The 23261-nt window shown below is 34.2% G+C and overlaps 2 protein-coding genes and 1 long non-coding RNA gene across 6 annotated transcripts; 1 reads left to right on the plus strand and 2 right to left on the minus strand.

Annotated features, from left to right (window-relative positions):
• On the plus strand, nucleotides 1–1536 carry LOC8267054 (mitochondrial uncoupling protein 5). Its single transcript, XM_002530649.4, has one exon. The coding sequence runs from the start codon at nucleotides 355–357 to the stop codon at nucleotides 1312–1314; it is 960 nt and encodes a 319-aa protein (XP_002530695.2). The 5' UTR covers nucleotides 1–354; the 3' UTR covers nucleotides 1315–1536.
• A 2212-nt stretch (nucleotides 1537–3748) lies between these two features.
• Nucleotides 3749–8789, minus strand: LOC8267055. Its single transcript, XR_001536066.3, has 2 exons — nucleotides 7641–8789; nucleotides 3749–4271 (listed from the first exon to the last, which is right to left on the minus strand). It is a non-coding gene; the product is annotated as an uncharacterized LOC8267055 (long non-coding RNA).
• A 3026-nt stretch (nucleotides 8790–11815) lies between these two features.
• LOC8267056 lies at nucleotides 11816–22939 on the minus strand. Of its 4 annotated transcripts, XM_048377169.1 has the most exons (24): nucleotides 22666–22939; nucleotides 22124–22167; nucleotides 21534–22049; nucleotides 20025–20278; nucleotides 19879–19950; nucleotides 19624–19761; nucleotides 19073–19191; nucleotides 18671–18976; nucleotides 18089–18176; nucleotides 17895–18000; nucleotides 17702–17815; nucleotides 17387–17550; nucleotides 17154–17274; nucleotides 16552–16776; nucleotides 16279–16466; nucleotides 15932–16099; nucleotides 15733–15838; nucleotides 14640–14777; nucleotides 14383–14544; nucleotides 14087–14287; nucleotides 13096–13290; nucleotides 12902–12973; nucleotides 12179–12298; nucleotides 11816–12086 (listed from the first exon to the last, which is right to left on the minus strand). In XM_048377169.1, the coding sequence occupies exons 2-24, from the start codon at nucleotides 22151–22153 to the stop codon at nucleotides 12075–12077; spliced, it is 3615 nt and encodes a 1204-aa protein (XP_048233126.1). In that variant the 5' UTR covers nucleotides 22154–22167; nucleotides 22666–22939; the 3' UTR covers nucleotides 11816–12074. The 4 variants fall into 4 exon arrangements, with proteins under 4 accessions (XP_048233126.1, XP_048233124.1, XP_048233125.1 ...); XM_048377167.1 differs by having other exon boundaries at nucleotides 11816–12298; nucleotides 22666–22936; XM_048377168.1 differs by having other exon boundaries at nucleotides 11816–12298; nucleotides 21534–22037; nucleotides 22666–22935.
• Between the last annotated feature and the right edge of the window lie 322 nt (nucleotides 22940–23261).

A 23261-nucleotide genomic window follows, 5' to 3' on the forward strand; every position in this document is an offset into this window, starting at 1 on the left:
CCACCCACAGCCATTAGTCACTATAAATACCTACACCACCTTCGTCCCTCAAAACCCATCATTCATTCTTTTTTCTTTCTCACCCCTCCAATTAAGAAAAAGAAAAAACACAAATCTATCTGTTATAATAGCATATGTCTCAGAGGCCAAACGTCCCTCACTCTTCTTCTGTAGCCTTTGGTCTCCATTCCCATCTCTTGGTTTCCAGTGAGATGAACCCAAATTCCAACTGGTGTTTCTTCTTCTAGTTCCCGGAATTTATATATTTCTTATATAAATCGTTCTAATTTCTTGGAGAAAGAGAGAAACCAGAACCCAGAGAAAGATAATCTTTTATTTACTTATATACCAAAAATGGGAGTGAAAGGTTTTGTTGAAGGAGGGATAGCTTCAATCATTGCTGGGTGCTCCACGCATCCTCTTGACCTTATTAAGGTCCGAATGCAACTCCAAGGCGAAACTCACGCTCCGACTGCTGTCCAAACGCTCCGTCCTGCTCTTGCTTTCCACCCTCCTGGCACCACTACCCCCGCATCGGCCATACACGTCCATCCTCCTCGCGTGGGCCCCATTTCTGTCGGTGTCCGTATCGTCCAGCAAGAGGGTGTTGCCGCTCTTTTCTCAGGTGTCTCCGCCACGGTTCTCCGTCAGACTCTCTACTCCACCTCCCGTATGGGTCTGTACGACATCTTGAAACAGAAGTGGACAGATCCGAACACAAAAACCATGCCTTTATCAAGCAAGATTGTCGCAGGATTAATTGCCGGTGGTATCGGAGCTGCCGTCGGAAACCCTGCTGACGTGGCGATGGTACGTATGCAAGCTGACGGACGTCTCCCACCTGCTCAACGCCGTAATTATAAGAGCGTTGTGGATGCGATCACCCGCATGACAAAACAGGAAGGCATTACTAGTCTCTGGCGCGGCTCATCTTTAACAGTGAACCGTGCCATGTTAGTAACAGCATCACAGCTAGCATCATACGATCAATTCAAGGAAATGATTCTCGAAAAAGGGTGGATGCGTGATGGGCTTGGGACCCATGTCACGGCGAGTTTTGCGGCGGGGTTTGTGGCGGCTGTTGCGTCGAATCCCGTGGATGTGATTAAGACGAGGGTGATGAATATGAAGGTGGAACCAGGAAAGGCGCCGCCGTATTCTGGAGCGTTGGATTGCGCGTTGAAGACTGTAAAAGCTGAAGGGCCGATGGCGTTGTATAAAGGGTTTATACCAACGATTTCAAGACAAGGGCCTTTCACTATTGTGTTGTTTGTGACCTTGGAACAGGTCAGGAAATTGCTCAAGGATTTCTGAGGATCTATTCATGATGATGATGATGAAAATTAGCTTCTTTTTTTAAAAAAAAAAAAAAATTCTTTGGATTTGGATCGGTGGTTATGAATATTAGTTTTTCATAATCAAGCTTTTCTTTTCATTTTTTTTTCCAAAATTTGTATTTCTATTTCTATGTGTAATGGTCATTCTCTTATAGTCTAAATAAATTAATAATTAGTTATTGAAAAAATAATAATTAAATCATCGAGTATCTAATATGTGATCATAACAGAGAAGATCGGATTTAACTTCTAACAGTCATTTTATTTTGTACTAAATTTGACCACAGAGTAATGCTATTAATATGAGAACAAATCAAAAAAGAAAAAGGGGTTCATTTCATTATTTTAATATATACTAAATTCTTGCCTCTTGTTGGTTAACACTTGAAATTGAGCTTCATAAGCTAAATTGTATGTATGTGGCTTCTGGTTTGAGGTCTGAAACCCAGAATTGCCAAATGGGGAAGATAGGACAGACAAATAACAGTAGGTTTGCGATTTTGGCCGAAGGGAAAGGGAAAGCTTGTGTTTTTAGTTTTATGTCAAACCCTTTTGCTTCTGTCCAATGGTATGTGCACATCCAGAAGCATTGCCATTTTAGGCAATTGAAAGCCAATTCAATTTGTTTCTCTTCAAAATTAGATTGGTTGGTTTTGCTTTCAGCCATCATATTTTAGCATAACATTCAAGTGCAAAATATCCCAAATAATCAGATCTTTTTATTGGCAGACAAAGCATTCTTGTGGTGGGCTACCTTGAAATTTTTTAGATTTCTAAGTCCCAACTAATAAATAGTTATAAAATTTATTATTATATAGTAAAATTTATCTAAAAGGGTTTTCCTTTTGCAGTTCAAATCTTTTGATTACATCACAGAATTATGTTAGTAGGTAGGAAATTGAACTGGGATTTGCATTATTCTCACAGCTGCTGCCGTCAATAGGAGAAAAGAAATATTAGAGAGTCTTACTTTGGTTGGATTTCTCTATCTAGCTCCGCAGTTGGTGTTGCGATGACGGATTTGAACCCTATGATTTTACAAATATTTTCATTAAGCGATGACGGATTTCAGCCTCATGATCTTACAAATATTTTATAATGAAAGGAAAGCTCGTATGATCACTGTAAGAAAGAATCATTCGGTCGCTACCATTCATTGCCTCCTCTCCCAGTTCTTAATTGTTAAAAAAGAAAAAGATAGTTTCATGGGAATATGGTAGTCTAGCACATGAAGATGTCTTTTAGAACATTTACAAGTGGACCCTAATTCATTTCTTATCTTTCTATACAAAATTTGTCAAGAGAAGCAACATATATATGTCTACCCTTACCAAATTATGGCTATAAACAATTTTTTGGTTCCTAAAAGAAAAACCAATGTTGCAAAAGCAGCATCATTCTTTTCTATAATAAGATTAATTAATGAATCAAAGAATAGCCTCTAAGAAAGGAATATATGTTTGAGCAAATTGCTCCAAGAATTGTGCCTCAATTGATTCCGGTTGATCACCTCCATATTGCACCATACACATGATTGATACATGTCAGGTTTTCACAATTAGTAGTGATTTCTTTTCTTTATTTATTTTATTCATGGGAAAGCCTAAAAACATGGGCTACACAATAATAATAGCCAACTTTTTTTAATTTCACTATAAAAATAATAAAATTCTCATTAATAATTAAAAGTATTTTAGATATATCTCTATGATCTACTAATCTCTATTATTAATAAGGGATGATTTTCATAATTTATTTTTCATTTAGATATATATTCTTTTAGGAGTTTGAGCATTGAACTCCAAAATGTGTTCCTAGAAATATCTTTGAATTATTGAGTTCATGTCTTTTGGTTCCCTTGTCAGAAGCAAGAAGAATATTTTCCTTTTAGCAAATGATCAAGTACACACATATAAGAGAGGTTAATCAACCCATAACTAAGGCTAATGTAAATCTATAATTAAAAAAACTTTATAATTTCTCTTCACAGAAACATTAAATCAAACTTTTCAAAGAAAATAATTTACATATGTATTTTCCTTTTTAGCAAAAGTTGAAATGAAATTCTAAGAGAGAGTAATAGTAAATGATCCAATCCCAAATGATAGCAGGGATGACCCATCATTACTAGGCACGCCAATTGCTGGTCCCTGTGATGTGAGAATTGAAATTGAGTGGAAAGCACTAATTTTTGGATTTGTGACAAATGCATGTTCCATGTTTGGCAGGTGATTTTGTTTGTTTTCTAAATTTTATTTGTCTAAGTTATTCGGATATTTATATATGCTCATGTCATATTCAACACTTATCACAGAAATAGTGGGATTGGGTGATGTTCTTTGTGAAATCTGTCATTTCTTTGTAAAGCAAATCAATAACCAATTCACTCATGAGCAAAAATTATAAAAAACTTTTTGAACAAACAAGGAATTCATTAACCAAGTTCAAAGGAGAGCCAAAAGAGGATCAGAACAGGTGGCGATCCAACAACTCGACAGGGACCCTATAAGAGTTTCCGAAGCCACCCAATCCGCCACCTGGTTACAGTGTATATTAGTATGCGTAATTGCATGCGACGAAAGCAGCTTAAACAAATCCAAGATAGAGGAGATAATAGCATCAATCTCCTAACAAACGATGGCTCCCTCTATAAAGGAGTTAGCAATAACTAAGCTATCAGTTTCAAAAATATATTTCGAGAATTTCCTAGACTGCGCAAAAAGGGCTGCTTCAAGAAGCGCCAAAGCTTCTGCAACCAAAGGAGATGCTGCCTCCACAATTTTACAGTATCCATCCACGAGATTTCCACATGATCTTGAGCAACTATGGCTATCCTTGCTATGCACCTCTTAGCATCAAAGGCCGCGTCGGTTTTCAGCTTAATGAATCCAACATTAGGGGGGGTCCACTGCATCTGGGGTGTATCAGCAGCACCTGAAATATGCAAGTTATCAGGGGGAGCAGGGCATAATACTAGAAGTCAATCAAAAGCATAACTAGATGCTCTTTGACATGAAGCTTCAGGAATAGATCGAATCCCATTAAACACCATATCATTTCTAGACTTCCAAAGGCTCCAACACAAATAAATAAATTTTATTGCCCATGTAACATCAGCTGACTTAATAGATCCACGGATTGCATCCACCAGTTTCCAAAGGATGAAATGGAGTTATGATTTGGGACAAAGCTAATATTATGCTGTAGCCAAGAAGCCCTAGCATGATCATAGAAAAATATAACATGCCCAACAGATTCATTATGCATACGACACACAAAGCATAAAGGAGCCTTCTCTTGAATAATACCTCCTTAGTAGCTAAGGAGTCATGGGAGGCGCACCACAAGAACACTTTTAGTTTTGGAGGGAAAAGGGAGTTCCAAATAGATTTCCAAACCTTTCCTCACTCTGTGCAGAGGAGGACGACCCTCTAGTTCTGCTGTACTCATCTGAGATGTTGCAGAGGAGATGGTAGGCTGATTTAACAGACAAAATTCCTTTCTTATCATAATGCCACACTACCTTGTCCTCTTTAATCTGTGGGCCAATAGGAATAGCGAATATCGCCTTCTTTTCAGATTTGGAGATTAAGGTAGATTACAATGGTACATTCCATCCCCTAGATGCTATAAACAACTCAGAAACCTTGTCAATAACACAATGTCTAGGTCTATGGGTGGATGGCTTGAAAGATGGGAGCCACGGGACCAATGGGTCTTTCCTAGATAGAAATAGACTCACCATTACCCACATTCCACCTAATGGCTTGCTTAATTAGATCCCCTGCACCAACATACTAGACCAACCCCAAGAAGGCCTAGAACCCTTAGCAGCCTTAAGAAAGCACAAATGAGGAAAGTACAGGGCTTTCATAAAAACAGACCATATAGACTCAAGATTTTGTACAAGTATCCAAGCTTGCTTATAAAGAAGAACAGTGTTAAAACTTTTCTATATCCCTAAAACCTAGTCCCCTTTTGAATTTTGACCTAGTCATTACTTTCCACCTTTCTAGCCTAAGTCCCCTCCTCTCTGTATCTAGACCTCACCAGAAGGTAGCCAGACAGTTGTTTAATATGAGACAAATTCTTTTAGGGAATTTGAAGCAGCTCATGGTGTAAGTAGGAATGGCTGCCAGAACTGATTTGACCATCACCTCTCTGCCAGCATGGGACAGCAAGGACCTTTGCCACGCCTGAGCTTTCCTAGAGATAATTTCCTCTATAAACTTTAAAGCTTCTACCTTAGAAGATTCCCAGATGTCAGGGAGCCCTAGATACTTATCCCCCTTGCATTCTCTGCATATTTAAGGTAGACAAGATAGAGTTGGTAGTGCAACTATCAACACTTCTACTAAAAAACACTGCAGATTTAGAAACATTCACGAATTGGCCCGAGGCGAGAGAATACTCAGCTAGGATGTCCGTAATATGTCTCGCTTCCTAGACTGAGGCATTCCCCAGAATTGAGGTATCATCAGCAAAGAGCAAATGGGATAGTGAGGGGCATAGTCTGTTTAATTTCAATCCTTTGAGATAGTTCACTTCAACAGCTTTAAGGAGGGAGAAAGATAAGGCATTAGACACAAACATGAATAGGTAGGGTGAGAGCAGATCCCCCTGGCGAAGACCCCTAGATGACCTAAATTGAGGTCTAGGGAAGCCATTAATAATGATGGAATATGAAACTGCGGTTACACATTGCATAATCATTGAGGTGGCTTTCTGCTCAAAACCCAACTGTCGTAAGACCTCCTCCAAAAAGGACCAACTAACTCTGTCATATGCCTTGTGCATATCAAGCTTGATTGACATTCCTTTGAAGTGCTTGGATCTGTTGGTTTTAAGAGCATGGAAGACTTCATGAGCTAGTCGGATATTATCCTAAATGTACTTCTCAGGGACAAAGGCAGCTTGGAAAGGGCTAACTAGGCGGCTTACAAAAGGTTTGAGTCTCAACACTAGCAGTTTGGATATAATTTTATAGATAAAGTTGCATAAGCTTATGGTTCTAAATTGGGAGACTGAAGTGGGGTGCCTGATTATTGGAATGAGCACAATATAACTCCTATTCCATTCCTTAAGCATGTGCCCGTTATTGAGGAAATGATTAATAGCCCTGCATATGTTCATTTTAACAAGGTCCTAATTTTTGTGGAAGAATATACCTTGAAACCCATCAGGCCCAGGGGCCTTGAAGCTTCCCATGCTGAAAGCGGCCCTTCTAATGTCCTCCTCAGAAGCAGGCCTAGACAGTGAACTGTTGAGCTCGACCGAGACTAAGCTAGGGATGTTGTTGAGGATGGAGCTTCCCCTATTATAAGGGTTGGATGAATAAAGCTGGTGAAAAAAGGACATGATCTCTTGGAATATACCATCCTCAAATCCCACCCACTCCCCCGAATTAGTCTGTAGTCTAAGGATTTGATTTCTCTGTCTCCTTTGGATAGAGACTGAATGAAAGAATCTTGTGCTTCTATCCCCTAACTGCAACCAATTCACCCTGGCACTTTGGTACCAAAATACTTCTTCCATCTTCCATTTCCTAGCCAGATCCTTTGTAAGTGCTTTTTCCTCCGCTATACTCTCCTAAAAAAGGGGGCTTTGTGGATGTCTTTAATTCTGTTATAAATGGATCTAATGGCCTCTCCAGCATTGACCCTCAATTGTTTATTCTACTTTATAAGGGCAGACCTACAGGCCTCCAATTTTCTGGCAAGCCTAAAAATTTCAGAACCTCTAACGGTTCCCTCCTAGGCCTCAAACAGAACACTAAGGAATTCATGATGGTCAAGCCATTTTGCTTCAAATCTGAAACACCTCCTCTTATTGCCCCCATCAGGCTTCAACACCAAGACAAGCGGGCGATGGTCAGAGCCAATAAGCTCCCCATGCCAGACTTGAGCATGTTGAAAGAGTATTTGCCATTTCACACTAGCTAAAGCTCAATCAAGTCTTTTGCATTATGCACCTATTCCCACCCTGACGATTGGTCCGGGTAAAGGGGCTCCCCTTGAATCCCCGGTCTAAGAGGTGACATCTGCTAATCAGATTAGCTAAGAGGGCTTTCTGAGACCTATAAGGTACATTCCCCCCACATTTCTCAACATCCTCAAGCACACAATTAAAATCACTAGCACATACCCAAGCAACATCCAACCCCAGGTTAAGGTTGGAGATGCAATCAAATATACAATTCCTTAAATGCTTATATGGGCTCCCATAAATGAATGACACAGAGAAATCTTTACCATCAAAGCCAGAAATAAAAGTATGTATATAATGTTCAAAGGAGTTAAGTACCTTTACAGACACACTGTTGTGCCACCAGAGAGCAAGACCCCCGCTAATACCATGAGGTTCCACGTACCAACCATCTCCAAAGCCTAGCCTTCGCTTGACTTTATCCAGAAATCTTCTTTGTTGCTTCGTTTCAGACAAAAATACCACCTGGGATCTCCATTTCAAATAGAGCTCTATAAGAGAATGTGGAGCCAACCCTTCCTGCCTTGCATACCTCAATTCCTTACCTATTCCGGGATTCAACGAGCTCCTAAGCCACCCTCCATATTTGAATTTACCCTCCTCTTAGGTCGTTTGAAACCAGTCCTCATCCTGGTAAGGACACATTCTCATCCCATTTCCTATTCTGCCACTGTGGCAATATTAACAATTATAATCCCCTCTATTGAAAAGTGAACAATGCCTCTTTATGTTACATTTTGTCTCTTATACAATTATTTTAAAATCTAGAAAAATGACCTAAAGTCTCATTCTCTCTATTAAAGATATAAAATTATTTTTTAAATCTTGAAATTTTATCTGTTAGAGATATAAAATTATTATTGAAATTTTAAAAAATAAATTAAAACCTCTTGATATTACATTACGTCCATTAGAGATATAAAAAATTATACATCAAATTTCACTGGACAATTTTATTTTTGGATGGAATGGTTCTTTGACGCTATCAACAAATCAGTCCCTCTCATAAAAATTGAAAAAAAGAATTGAAAAATGAAAAGAAAAACATCCAGTGCATATGTGAAATACAAAGCCTAAATGGTAAATATTCAGCTTATAATTAGTTAATATTGGTGTGATCAAGTAATAGACATTCATGTGCGTGAGTCAAGTTTAGAACATATTTGGATTGATGAAATTCCTGAGGTTGTCTTCAAGCCAACAATAAAATTAATTAAAAGAATATGTGAAATACTTAATTGCCAACGTATGACAATATAAAACAATTGCATCTGTATAATTTTAGCAATCGAACTAATTAATACTTAATATTCAATCTTATCAATAATCTATTTCTTCACAAAAAATTTTAATAAAAATTTCTTGTCAAAATTAAATGATATGATCCATATTCAAAATCGAATTTTTATTTTCTGAAATTACTCCTGATTAGGAAATTAAAATTAAATTGCATCAATTATATATGACTCTCTGCTTTTAATTCTTTTCGGTCACATCAGATTGCTGCATTTCTTAGTAGTATAATTAGTTTAGACAAGGATCAAAGAAAAGATAATGGAAAGAAGTGAAAGAACAATCCACATATGCATTAAGCCTGTAACCTTTTTTTTCTTTCTTTACTTAGATGTAAGAAAAATACAAAGGAAAGAAAATGTATGAGAAAGATTGAGAAAAAGCAACAAATACAAATACAAAAAAACAGTGTTATGATGGAAAAGAACAAAAGGGTAGAGGTTAAGTTATGATTTATGTACAAGTAAATAAATTTATTTACCGAATATAAGTTTAAAGGAACTTTAATTTTTCAAAAAAAGATGGATGTAAATATAATATTATCTTACCTCAGGGAGGGTTTTGTAATTCACCTAATATTCATTTGGATTGGAATGGTAATATTAAGAGTTAAATACTATTTATCCTATGTAATTTATATATGACTCAGTTTTTGTATTCTTTTTATTATATTAAAATCTCTTTGAGTTCTAATAAAACTAATTACGGTCTCTTTTGTGTTAATCGAATGACTAAATTAGCAATTTAATATTACAGTTTGATCATTAAACTTATTATCAAGTATCAAAATCATCCAAAATTAATTTTATTATCAAATTAGAATAAAATTTTATTTTTAGCACAAGTTAATTTTAGTGTCTTTAAAATAATAAATTTTATTTGTTTTTATCTTTTATTTCTTTTAGTATAATCTAATTTTAAAAAATTTAAACATATTAAAAATATTTGTTTTTTGTTTAATATATTTAATTATTACGTATTCTAATTCTAAATTTTTAAATAAAATAAATAGTTATAAGTTATTATTTTTACTAGACACTCAAATCAAATTATATTAAAAATAAAAATTTACTCGTATTAATCTCATTTGAATAGTTGATAAAAGATTTCATTTTTAACATACAAGATTAACATAATCTTTCATTGATAGTGAATTTATCAATTTGATGTCTAAATTATTTCACTAGATTAAGATATGATTGTTTAATTTAATTCTTATGTTTTATATAATTTAATTATAATATATAAGAGAAATAATAATAGAATGATATCTTTTAATTATAAATATTTATTTTATATTAATAACTGAAGTTAAATTATATAGTAATTTAATATTATTATTATAAATATAAGTAGTTTTAAAATATTTAAATTATTTTAATTAAATTATATTAAAAATAAAGAATTAGAGCAAGAAAAAGAATATTAAATTTATTACTTTAATTTGATAATAAAATTAATTTCGAACGAATTTGATATTTAATAATAAATTTAAAGATTAAATTATAATATTAAATTATTAGTTTAGTCCTTCAATAGACATGAAAGATAGTAATAATTAGTTTTATTAAAATTTAAAATAATTTTAATATAATAAGAAGAAATATAGAAATTGACTCATATATTAAGCCAAACTATATGAAATAAATAATATTTAATCTTAATATTAATATCATAAAAAATTAAATTTATTTTTATATTTAAAAGCCTATTAAGATTGAGTTAGATTTTCAGTTTCAAAGCTTAATAAATAGTTTTTTTTTTTTTAAAAAAAAAGAAAGAAAGAAAGAGAGAGAGAGAGAGAGAGAGAGAGAGGATGAACAAGGGGCAAGAAATCCTGATGTGCGGTACAGAAAAGCCAAATTGTCCCACACGAAAAGCATTTGTAATAAAAGATTATCCACCGGCAACTCTTATTCATCTTGCCACGTGCAAGTGGTACCATAAACTCGATAGTGAAAACTTCAAAGGGGCAAACATATATTTATTTTACTACTTACTCTAATATTTTAATTTTTAATTTAATTTAATTTTTTATAATATTTTAATATTTTTTCATATATGTCTTCAAAAAAGACAGTTCATACAGCCTGGCTTGGTACTCAGACCACTGTAGAGGTAACTTAGAGGAATCTAATAGTGCTATCTATTTTATAAAGTATTAATTTTATAATAATAAATATATTAAAAATATTAATTATAAAAAATAAAAAAAATTATTTATATTCAATAATTCTTTTTAATATTTTGCTCAATATTATATTTCTTTATAAGTATTAATGGTTTAAATTGGCACAATACATCTTTAGATCCTTAAACTTTGATTATTTAATCACTTTACCACTTTAATTTTTAATTTAATCTAATAAACATTTAAATTTTATTTTTATAATCTCTTGAACAATTTTAATTTTCGTTTTAATTTAATAGATACCTGAGTTTTATTAAATAATAACATTAAAATACTTACACATATTATACGTGTACATATTAAATGAAGGCACATGTTAAAAAGTATTTAAATATTATAAAGAATACAAATTGATATATCTATTATATTAAACCGAAAATTAAAAGTGTTAAATTGACCAAATAGCTAAAATTTATGTGTTTAAATATATAAATGGCCATTTAAAATTTTCTTTTATTTTCTTTTAACTTTTACCGGTGAAAGTGCATTAAATCAAGGTCTAGTTATTTATTAAATCTTGAATTTTATATTTTTTTAATAATTTTATCCAATTGTTCAAATTTTTAAAATATATATCTATACTTTCAATTTATTTTCAAAAATATTTTTTAATAATAAATTTTAGAATTTTACAATAAAGAAAATAGCATGACAAGTCAATTATACTTATTAATATAAAAACTAATGAGATAATAAATTTTTTATTTCATTTAAATATAAAATATATAAAAAAATACACAATATTATTAAATTTAGAATAATTTATTTTTACCGATTCATAATTATTATTCTTTTAGCAAGCACAATCGACTTCCTACATCATCTTTTGTACTGGAGATCTCAAAAGTTGTCACCGGAAGGTATATGTGAAAATAAATTTAAAAAATGAATATTTGTTTTAAAATTTTGAAACCATGGAATAAAATTGTCAAAAGTGTAAAGTGCACAATTAAATTTGTAATTAGACCTAAAAATCAAAATAAAGAGTGAAAAAGAAAAGATAAAATAATTAAAGATAAAATCTCCAGCGTGTGGAGAAGAATAATAGGTGAGATTATATAATCAAGATTTTTACATATAAACTATAATTGGGATGAGTTGCAATGAAGTTCCCAAACTTTAACATTCCTGACAAGGGGGGAAATTCACCACAAAGGCCATGGTGGATGGGAAAGCTTTACAAAAATGAGAGATGATGGATCAAAATTGACACAAATTCATTCTGTGGAAGTCAATGTGTGTGGTCCTCTTTCAGCTATATATTTTTTTCACCATTCCTCCTTCAATGAAGAAATGAGCAAAAGAAAACATGAACCCTGTATGTACAGCAACAAAGAATCTAATAATAGTAGTTGTTGTCTTGGTGGCTTACGGCATCTTTACACAGCACTGACCGTGCTTCCATTATGGATCTTGGCGGCTCCAAGTCTTTCTCTTGCAGTGCATTTCCAAGTAATTGTTGCATTTGTGATGCAAAAATATCATCCAAGATCTGCAAATTCAGTAGCAGTTATGAACCAGAGTATAACAGCAGAGCACTCACTCGTTATGGATACAAAAGGTGCTAAGAATACTCGATAAGTCGCAAATTACTTTGTTTAATAAAATATATTCACTCATCAAACCCATTTATTTAATGAAGCAAACCAAGTAAGTCAATGAAAAAGAAAAAGAGAATTATGCTCATATTAATTGGTTAAATATCTATCAAGTCCAATGATCAGTTATAGTGTAGCATGTATGGCTATATGAACATGTCAAGAAATAGCTATTTCTAATAGCAGCTTGAGCAAAAGTCCATGTTAAGTTGCTGGCATAGATCCACTAGAAACTCTAGACACGCTTGCATATAGTTGGATCCCATCTCAGAAATAAGAAAATAGCAATGTAATGGAACCAACCCTGCAGAGTTTCAGCAAGATAATTGAGCTACGCTCAACAGCATTAGAATTTTTTTTCTTTTTGATGGGAGATTTAATAGTTCAAGACCAAAGGTAAAATTTGCAAGTTTGTTTCCATAATTGTGAATTTATAAACATAGATGAGATAGCTCATGACACATCAACTGTAGATCAGTGATTAAAGTGCGACTTACAGAAACAGCAATTCGGGAGCCTTTGTACCAGGATCTATTGTCTCTCCTGTTTTGCAAGAACTGTAGAATCTCCTGATTCATATAACAATAATCATAAAGAAAGATGTTAGAGCAAGGAGTTCTTTTAAAAGAATCATGAAAGAATTCATATCCCTACATGCAATTAAGATACAAATGATGCGAAATAAATATACCTGTCCCATTCTGTCCCAGAAACCTCGGCAAATGGCTATGAACACATGAGGTTCAACAACATTTTGCAGATGATCTATTGTCTTTATTAGCAAATCCTTCAAAGGCTGTATTCGATTTCGAAGATCTGACTCCACCATAGTTTCCTTTGAATCTTGGATTATGCTTTTCAGTTTTGTAGCACTCTGCATTTTTGTCTATAAAGTAATGGAACAAAAACATTATTCACATCCTCAAAAGAGCAATTTGATGTGCAGATAAAGAACAAACTAACTTGAAAACAGATGCATCTCAGATCCTATCATTTGTTTCAAGGAAGGAAAGGAAAAAACACAACAAATAACCAAACAACAACCACCACCATCCACTCAGCAAGCAATGCAAGGATCTCCTGTAACTTCACCTGAATATATATATGCTCAATCTAATCGGCACACTAGAAGAAATAAAGCCACTACAACAGAGACAGCTTCAAAGAGGAAGAAAACGTGAAAAAACAAATGCATTTGCTGCTAGACAGAACATACATAACAGCGAGAACCATTATGCAGAGAGTTGTCATTGACTAATTAGATGCTATCTTAATCACCATGTTTCCAAGTGATGACAAGCGCTCCAAATTGTATAATTGGTGTGGTATGATAAAGCATGTTTCTTAGTCAAGCTCGTTAATGGGCCGGTTTCGGAATACAAAGCTGCATCTATCGTCATTAATGCATAAATAAAGAGCAAGAAATTACACACGACATGTATTAAGATACTACAAGCAATTAAGGATGAATCTTATTAGCAAACTGTATCCTTCACTGAGAAATCCTTTAGAATATGGTAGCTCATTGCAGATTGCTTTTTGGATTGGCTACCAAATGTAACAACGTAAATGGAGCTATAAACATCAATCACTAAATTTAACTGGGCATAGAAGAAAAGTATTAATTCTCTTTCCATAAACACTACTATTCAGCAAGCCAATTGAAAAGCAAGAGGACGTACATTTTCTACAAGTTTTTCCACAATTGCTTGTAGGTAACTTCTGAATCTGGACCTGAGTAGAACTGTAATTTCACTAAGACATTCTCCTGCGACTGTATCTACACCATCAGGGGTGCAAGAAATCCATGTTTTCATCCGAGTCTCAACCTTGGGCAGCAGCACATCCAGCATCCTTTTCATGGAATTCAGAACTATTCCCAACTAAAACATAAGTACAGAAATTTAACAATTGGAATTACAAAGAAAAGAAGATACATCAATTCTAAGAGCAAATGCAAATAAGTATAGATGTTCACCTCATCAGGGACAGTATAAGCTTCCCCTGTCCGTTTGGCAAACTTTTGAACATATTTGAGGCCAAAGATTTTGGGTGCTAGACTGTCCTTCAATGGTGATAAGAAATCAGCATACTGCTTATCCAAAGATTCAATGATTGCCTTCTCAACATCTGCAATGGCCTTTTGATATATACAGATGTTATTCAACAGTAATTAAAGCTGAAGCCAAATAAAAGAGTAAAAGAAGTATAAGATCGAGGAATATAAGAACATACATTCTCCAAGACAACAATATAATCTGGCCAACGGGAAACTATTACTTCATATTCATTCAGCATATTCATCAAATGCTCATACATCTCATCAACAAAAGGAGTTGTTGAATGTTGAGTTCTGACACCAGACCACTTCACCTGAAAGTAACCAATTTTTATTCAACTTGTCATATTAAGAAAACAAAAAGAAAGACCATATGAGTAATCTCATGGGAACATATATCTCTATATGCATGATTGCATGTATCTATGTATTGCTCCACCTAATGTGCCCCCCTTTGTACATGCTATATTACTAATGCATACACATCTATTGAACAAAAGTTTCCTTCGGAAATTATTTTTCTAATTAATTTAAGTGTATATTCAAAAATATTTTTCTTTTTCCTTTCTCCTCTCTTTGCATTTCCCGCTGGGAATCATTCTCTGTACCTCATTAGAAGAGTCATCACTACCTGATCCACCTCTGTCATCAATTACAGAGGCCCACTTAAATGAGATTAACTTAATTTTATTTCAATTGATCAAAAGTCACAAAATCATCCTAGACTAGAAAAAGTTTTAGGCACATATCACACTAAAGAAATATTTTTTTTTTGGTATAGTTATGCATGATTACGGACTAATGAGTTTTGACATTGAGAGTTTGTGACAGTATTCAGCAATGATGGCATCCAATTTGGATCACTTAAAAGCAAAGATTTTAATGCTGAAATGAAAAAGTAATAGTCCTGCTACTTGCAATACATCAAAGCCTTAAGGTTATCTATGTGAGGAAAAAGATAACCGTTAGAATGCTGATGCTTAAATACCGGATCCACAAGGACTGGAGGACCTATACTTGTACACATGTACACAGAAGTTAACATGCAATTAACTTGGAGTTTTCAATTTTGTGGGAATGTAAGAAATCTCATGGATTTCCTGCATTTGACGTGATCAAGCAAAAAGAAAGGGCACCAACCATAAAACTATGGTAATGATCATCATAATACATTTGAATAAATAATGTACCATAACATGTAAAAACAATATTGCTAAACAACTTAAAGAGTACAAAATGTTAAAAAAGTATGGTGCTGCAACTTTATACCTTATCTAATTTGCACAATTCTAGCAAGGTAAGACGCTTGTCTTGGATCCAACGAGTTATATATGAGTGGAACAACTCTTTGGCATCCACTCCGCCTTTCACAGGACTGTAACATGTAACAAGATGGATATGATTACAGGGGGTTACAAGCACTATATATTCAATTAACCAAAAGTGATATTATGATAAATAAAATTACTTAATGTTCCAAGAAGCAAGATCCATTTGAAAGTCTGCTGTTGCAATAACAAGTTCAGAGATGGGTGGTGAGGGGCCAGGAGGAGGACATGCAACAAGAAATGTGCGCAATCTACTGGAAAGATCCACACTGTATATGGAAGCACACAGATTTGGAAGGTCTATAAAACTGAAAAGAAAAAAGAGCAATTAGTCTTGGGATGGTAAATATGAAATAAGCAACAAAACCGTGTTTGAGTTGAAAAGGAATTGAGTTAAAATTATCTGCTGACTATTTGAAATAGCTTAGTTCACAATATTGAAAAAAGAAGTAACAGATTGCTGTTCTCCCTAAAATGAGGATTTTACCTGGGGAGTACATGCTGATTGTGGATCTGTATGTCAGTGCAAATCTCATTTCTAATACTTAAAATAAGAGATTTCATCTTTTGATAAGAAGTTGAAACAACCATGGGATCCAGCAATGTGCCCTCAGCACTGCTTATAAATTCATCTGTCTCAGCCATATGCATTCTTGACCTCTTCTTTGCAGCAGCCTGAATGTTCAATGGCATCACATGAAGTCAAGAGGCAAATTAAAAAAATAATAATAATAAAAGAAAACAAGTAATTCTTTAGTACCTGAAAATATCTGCAAAACTTCAATTGCACCTCAGAACTTAATACGTCATGCAGGAGAGAATATAGCTTGACAGAAGGTGCCAATGCAGGAGCTGCCAATCCAGTGGCAGGGCCAAAAATCTCCATCATACCAGATGGTGCTAATTCATCCAGTGACTTGTAATTCTCAAAAACCAGAGCAAGAATTTGTTCAATTTGATCCTCAACCTCACCAAGGATGCGATTCTGGTAACATCACATAATCACTGACATTAACTTTTCTTTTGTGGAGAATTTACAATTGAGCTATAACTTACAGTCTCTCCTCTTGCACTAAAAGGAAGAAAAAGTCGAAACCCCTACTCTAAGTCAAGGCTTTCTTATCACTCATCGAAAGTGCCTAACAATATGGCATTATGCAATAAAAATAAGATAGCCCCGAAGTCAGGCTCAATTTGTATTACCAGAAGATGAGTATAACTTCAAACTTATAGATCATTAAATTAACTCAAATCCTTAGTGGGTTGCTACATATGTTGCTCTTACAACACGTCTTTTCTATGTAAGATAGATCTGACTATGAATTTAAAAAAATGGTATAACAATTTATTTAAACAACATACCTCTTGATGACTCAATACACTTTTCCTATTACCCTTCATAATTACAGGTTGTAGCAAATCATATACCAAGTCAAGACAGTCTTTGGTGGGTGTACCCACATCCATGACATAGGAAAGATATCTGTGGGTATCATAAAAACAAGACAGTAGATTAGGAGTTAAACCCTGCATTATGTAGGCAAACTTTTTTTAATTGGCATTGTAAAACAATGCATTCTGCCTCATCACAATACCTTAATTTGGTATATGCATCTGATACACCATAATAAGATGCAAATTCAGTCACTAACCACTTCCATGGGCCATTTAGCAATAAATTTCTTTGTTGAAAATGTTGAACTTTCATGGCAACTTCCAAAACAAAGTCGTATGCTACAGTTTCTGCAACACAACCACACTGGACAGAAGAAATGGGTTATGATATAAAATGGAAAATCTTTTTTCTTGGTAGTTTCATATACGATTCTACTGGATGAAGAACCATAAGGGCAGTCTCATTGCAAAACTATAAACCTCTTAATTATTAGACAATAAAGTCTAAGACATACCTTAGGATGATTACTCTCATCTGGAGTAGTTGAATAATTTATATACAACTGTACTCTTCCAATGAGTTCACGTTCGGGCTCATGGTATATGGGCCACCACCGAAGCTTGTCAGTCTACATTGAATCACTATTCAGAACTTCTAGCACAAAATTTGACTTCTAAGACTTAAAACTGATAAAACAATTGTCTTACTGGGTCATCAGCGATAGCAGCCACTTGAGCCAGCACACGACCACAATATTTTCCCTTGGAATCATGGACTTCGATGATCAAGTCATCACTACGATTATCAGGAAAGCTGCATTGCAATGAAACAACTTTCATGGACAAGGAAGCAACACGGAGAGAAAAATGAAAACTCTAGTAATGAAAAGGCCACTACTTACAACATGTGAGTTTCACCAGATCCTGGTTGCATTCGAACTGAATCGTCTTCAGAAGAGCTTTTCAATCTCAACGAGCAAGTATGTGTTTCTGATAACACCGGAAATCAAATTGAGTTACATAAGTGAAAGAGAAGTATGTCAACACTAGTCTGAAAAAATAAATGATAAACAAGAAACAAGAAATGTGAAATTCATTTATGTATACAAATGGCCATCTTCCTTCCACGGCACCTACCTGCCAAAGTATCAATGCATTCCTTACAAAAAGTAAATAAGGTTAAGAAAAGGTTCACCATTTCCATTACTATGGATAAGGCTTGACTGCCTCAAAATCATACGTCCTAAAACCTTTATAATCTGAATTGTTCTCTATGATATAATGGTAAGATTTCAAGCTTGTCCCTTATTATGAATATCAGATGATGACTAATCATATTACCAGATACACAGCAGAAAATTTGTAAGGCTAGCAACAGCTCAACAACTTGATAACGACGTCTAAGCATGCAAATAACTTTTGTGCAGCCTAGTGTATCAATATCTAAGTTTAAAGATTCTAGCCGAGTGTGAGCATTAGCATACCTTGTACTACTTCATATGATGAGGGACTGTTGCGCAAAGTTTTAACCTCATCTCTCAATAGCCTGGAGACTTGTTTCATGTACTGAGTGCTAGCCCGCATGTATGCCAGACTTTGTTGTGAAAGAGAACCGTTTGGAGGAATATGGGGAGTCACACGAACTTTCCGCACAGCTTCCCATCCAGAATGTAATATTAAACTTAAAGTTGACAAATGTTGGCGAAGTGGTTCCAGTTTTATCATAGATGGGTTCAGAGATGAAAAACTGCAGCCAGCAGGTGGATCCAAACCCATTTTCACTTTGCGTACTGTAGAACAAGTAAGAGTTCAAAGAAACAGACAAAGACCTTAAAATCAAACTAATTATTAAGAATCATGAATAAGCATACAGAAAAGGTAAGTACCTTGCACTTTCATCTTGCCAAAAGTTTTCTTAGATTTTGAAGCAACTCCCTCACTTACCACCTCTGAAGATCGTTTCGCCAAAAGCTCTTCTTCTGGTTGTAATAATACATGCTGTAAACTATGATATTAAGAAGTATGAAAACAATGAGAAAACTGGGATTCTACCGAAGATGCAAACTAAAATTAAATGCAGCATGTCATAATAAAGTTTCCATTACTGCAAACATTGATTTTTAGGAGATAGAGATACTTAACAGTTCTTTAACCAATATTACCACAAACAGCGAAATATAAAGCAGATACTCACTATGAGAAAAGGCATATTTCAATCTAACATGTATACGGTTCTTCAATTTTAAGAATTTAAAATTATTGAATGATGTAGCTTCAGTAATCCTATTCAAGACTTCCACTTTTTTAAAATCCAAATATTGGTGAAGAAGTTGGTATCTATGCTCTACCAAATACTACTTCAGGAGTAACACTAGGAAAAAGAAAAATTAAGGCTAAAATAAGGTCAACAAGTAACAAGGAAAGAAAATGGACTCACCCAAATGAATAGCGCAAAGACGCGCATTCATCTTTCAAAAAGTATGGAGCTTCTTCAGTGCAACCTTTGGCCCATGAGTGAAGACATAGCCGAACACATGCATCATAGGAAATCACAGCACACCAAGGACCTTGTGCACTGAATCCAGTCAAAATGATTATACCAATAAAATTACTGGATTCAAAAGGGAATATATGCATACATCAAAACTCGAACCTACATATGTCTACCATCAAATTCTGCTACCTAACATACCTTGCATGAAATGTGGGGAGGCGAGCAGGTAAAGAACTTGAAGGTACATTAACTTCTTTTCCAGCTGCAATCCTTTAAAAGGAAAATATATTTCTAAGTTCTTGTCAGGAAAGGAGGTATAAAGAAATTAAAGCATCCAAACAAACCTTTCTGCTGGGTTAGGAGTCCCATTGCGAGTTCCATCCAGTATAGTTGAGCTAAAATGAACATGATTTGATGATTTTGATTCATATGTGGCTGGCAAATTATTCAAATTAGCCGAACGAGGTATGCCATTATCTTCAAAAGTTGAAATATTCTCGGTCATGTGTTCAATTTCTGGACCAGAACTGATAGGAGGTGCACTGGGCATATCTTTATATACAAACTTTCTGATCTTCATTGTTGTCTCACTGTAATCCTGCAAAGCATTTAGCTTAAAGCAGCTCAGAACACAGTACACTTAGAACATCAATTTACTGGTCCAAGCAGAGCATAACAGTATGTTTTATTAGAATCTTCTTATATGTCCAGAAGAATTAGTAATCAATATTTGGAGAAGAGACACTATTTCATAACCCATCCAAAAATGTGTTTTTGACCGAAAAATAAACTATAGGCCAACTGCAACATGGCACTTCTTTGGATATCACAGAAATTGGCGAATTAAAGAAACTATTTCACCTATGAGTTGCAATCACAGCCAATCCATATAAGCCAGTTAAAATACATGTAAAAGAAAAGTGCTTGTTCATGTATTGGTAATTTTGGTGGCTAACTATCAACAGGTTAATCCTAATGAGGTTGCTACCAAAGCCATTTCATAAGCTGATTTTGCACATAATTACATGGTTTCTTATAACCAAGCCATGATTAGAACTTGTAATAAAGTAAAACTGTAGTTTTCGTTATATCCATTGTCCAAGAAGTGGCTGTAACTGAAACTACTAACATATTTGGGTTTCTTTATAATTAACATGCATTTCCACCAAGTGCAGAAAAGCTAACAAATGCAGCAAAGCAAAGAGGAAAATTGGCAGCCTTTGACTAGCATCATTATTAGCTATCTCAAAGGTTGCAAATCCAAAATCACCAGGTGGTCCAATTAATAGTTGATGCTGCCACATCATCCTCTATACTAAATGCCAGGTTTTTAAATAGGATTGAAAAATCTCATTTTTCTGTATTAAATAATATATATTGATAATACAGCTTCCTGCTAAAGATTAAGAAACTTCATAAAAAATGCAAAATATTGTAAGTTTCAGCAAGCTTGATCCTGAATGAAAAGAGTGAAAGATACATGTCATTCCAGTTTAACTGTGCCATATTTCAAGCATTGCCTTAATGGAGCCAAGAGTGATCCATAATCTTTTCATTTCTATAAAGCCATTCAAGCACATAATAGTGGATAACCTTGGTGTTCAGACTATACATAAACAAAACTGCATCACTGCCAGCGAATTCTTTTTCTTTTTACATGACAGCAGCCATGGACGAATAACCAAAAAATATTAATTAGTTCCGAAAATTCCAACATTGCACGCATGCAATTATCTATGTCATTGTAAAATAAAAATAAGGAGTCAGTAGTTTCACTGTTATGGTAACCACCCATCATTACCAACAAAGTATTAACTTCTGTATTGACAAGAGGTGCAGTTTGGAAATAAAACCTGTTTAGCTGTCACATCAGGTTTTGCCTGTGAAGTAACACTGGGAGAATAACTGTTTGAGGTATATACTCCACTATGGTAATGGGAATTATTCATGCTTTTCTGTTGCATATATGAACCTTTAGTGCTATAGCAAGAATCTGAAAGTTCATCAACGTTATAATTCCCATTCCTTTTCATTGGAGAAGTATGTCTAGAAGCCACAATATTGGAAATCTTATCATCTTGAGGAGATGAATCCAGTGAGTATTGATCCCCATAGACCTCATCTTCGGAGTCAGAAGATGTATCCATGTCTGATCCAGACCCCCCACTTTTCCCCCTCACAGGTATAGCTCGTGACACAGGAATTGCATCGAATGCCATGTGCCCACTACGGAATTTAGCCGGAGAAGGCAACCCAAAGCCACCTCCTCCACCCATTTTCATATGACCAAAAGGTTCAGAACTTAGTTTCTCAGTTATAATGAAATTGGAGACATCCTTTCTCTTGGTAGCAGTTTCCTGATACAAATTCTAGAAACTTAAATCAAACATAGATAGCAAGTTCTATGATAAGCTACAAAATGAAGAGTTCCATATTGGCTCACCTCTTGAACCCATTTATTGGTGAACATCATCTTCTCTTCTTCACCTAAACCCAGAATTCAAGAAAAGGAACAAATTGAACGCAAAACAAAAAAAAAATGTAGCCCTTTTTTTTCACTTTTCTAGTAACCAAACTAAAACAAGAGTCAAAATATATCACAACTCAAAGCTGAAACTTTACCTAATCAACAATGTGAATAGTGAAAATAATTCCAAATACCCAAATCAAGAATTTTAAAGACAAAACAAGTACATTACATTTCTTCTAATTCATCATCACGAAAACAATTAAAATATAACTATAAACGGTTCCTAAACTATAAGAACTCACATCATAATCTACAGTAGTAATCGCCATTCTTCTGGAAAATCTATATCTATATATGTTGAACAATCTAAGTAAAAGATCACAATTCACAAACTAGCAAAACTAGACTTCCCAGTAATAAACACAGAAAAGAGAGAAAATCTGAACAAAAAACAAGTAACCCAAAAGAGAATAGAGATCACTAAAAATCAGGAATACATCACATAAATCACTTACCGACGATATACCCGCATAAGATCGTACATTAGAAATGGAAACTTCAATAATGCAGAATGAACTTTAGAGAGAGGGAGAGCGATGAAAGCACTTACAATGAGAAAATGTGAGAGAGAGAGACAAGGAAAAGAAAGAATCAAAAAAGAAAAAAGAAAAAAAAAAAAAGGATTAATGGGGTTTTCTTAAGTTGTGTTGTGTATCTGATTAGAGTGAAGTCACTCTTTTCTTTCTTTCTTTCTTTTTTTCTTTTCTATGTCCACTCTGCTTTTTAATATTTAATCTTTCTTTTTTTACATAATATTTTAGCAGTATTATAATAAAAAATTAAATTTAAATGAAAAACAAATATATATATGTATTATATATATATATATATATAATATAATATAATATAAAAGAAGAGGAACCAGTTTTTTTTTTGAAATTCGAAAAACAAAAAGGAAAGTATGAATTTAAGACATAATTATTAATTAATTAGTTAAATAATAGATTTGAGAAAACGTAGGAGATGTTCTACTACTTCCTTTCATGGGATTGGGAGGGAACTAACGGAGAAAGCGTGCGATTAACGTGTGAAGGTGACGTGGCAAACGAAA

Source organism: Ricinus communis, chromosome 7, assembly GCF_019578655.1.
Source record: "Ricinus communis isolate WT05 ecotype wild-type chromosome 7, ASM1957865v1, whole genome shotgun sequence".
In the NCBI taxonomy this organism is placed as follows: domain Eukaryota; kingdom Viridiplantae; phylum Streptophyta; class Magnoliopsida; order Malpighiales; family Euphorbiaceae; genus Ricinus; species Ricinus communis.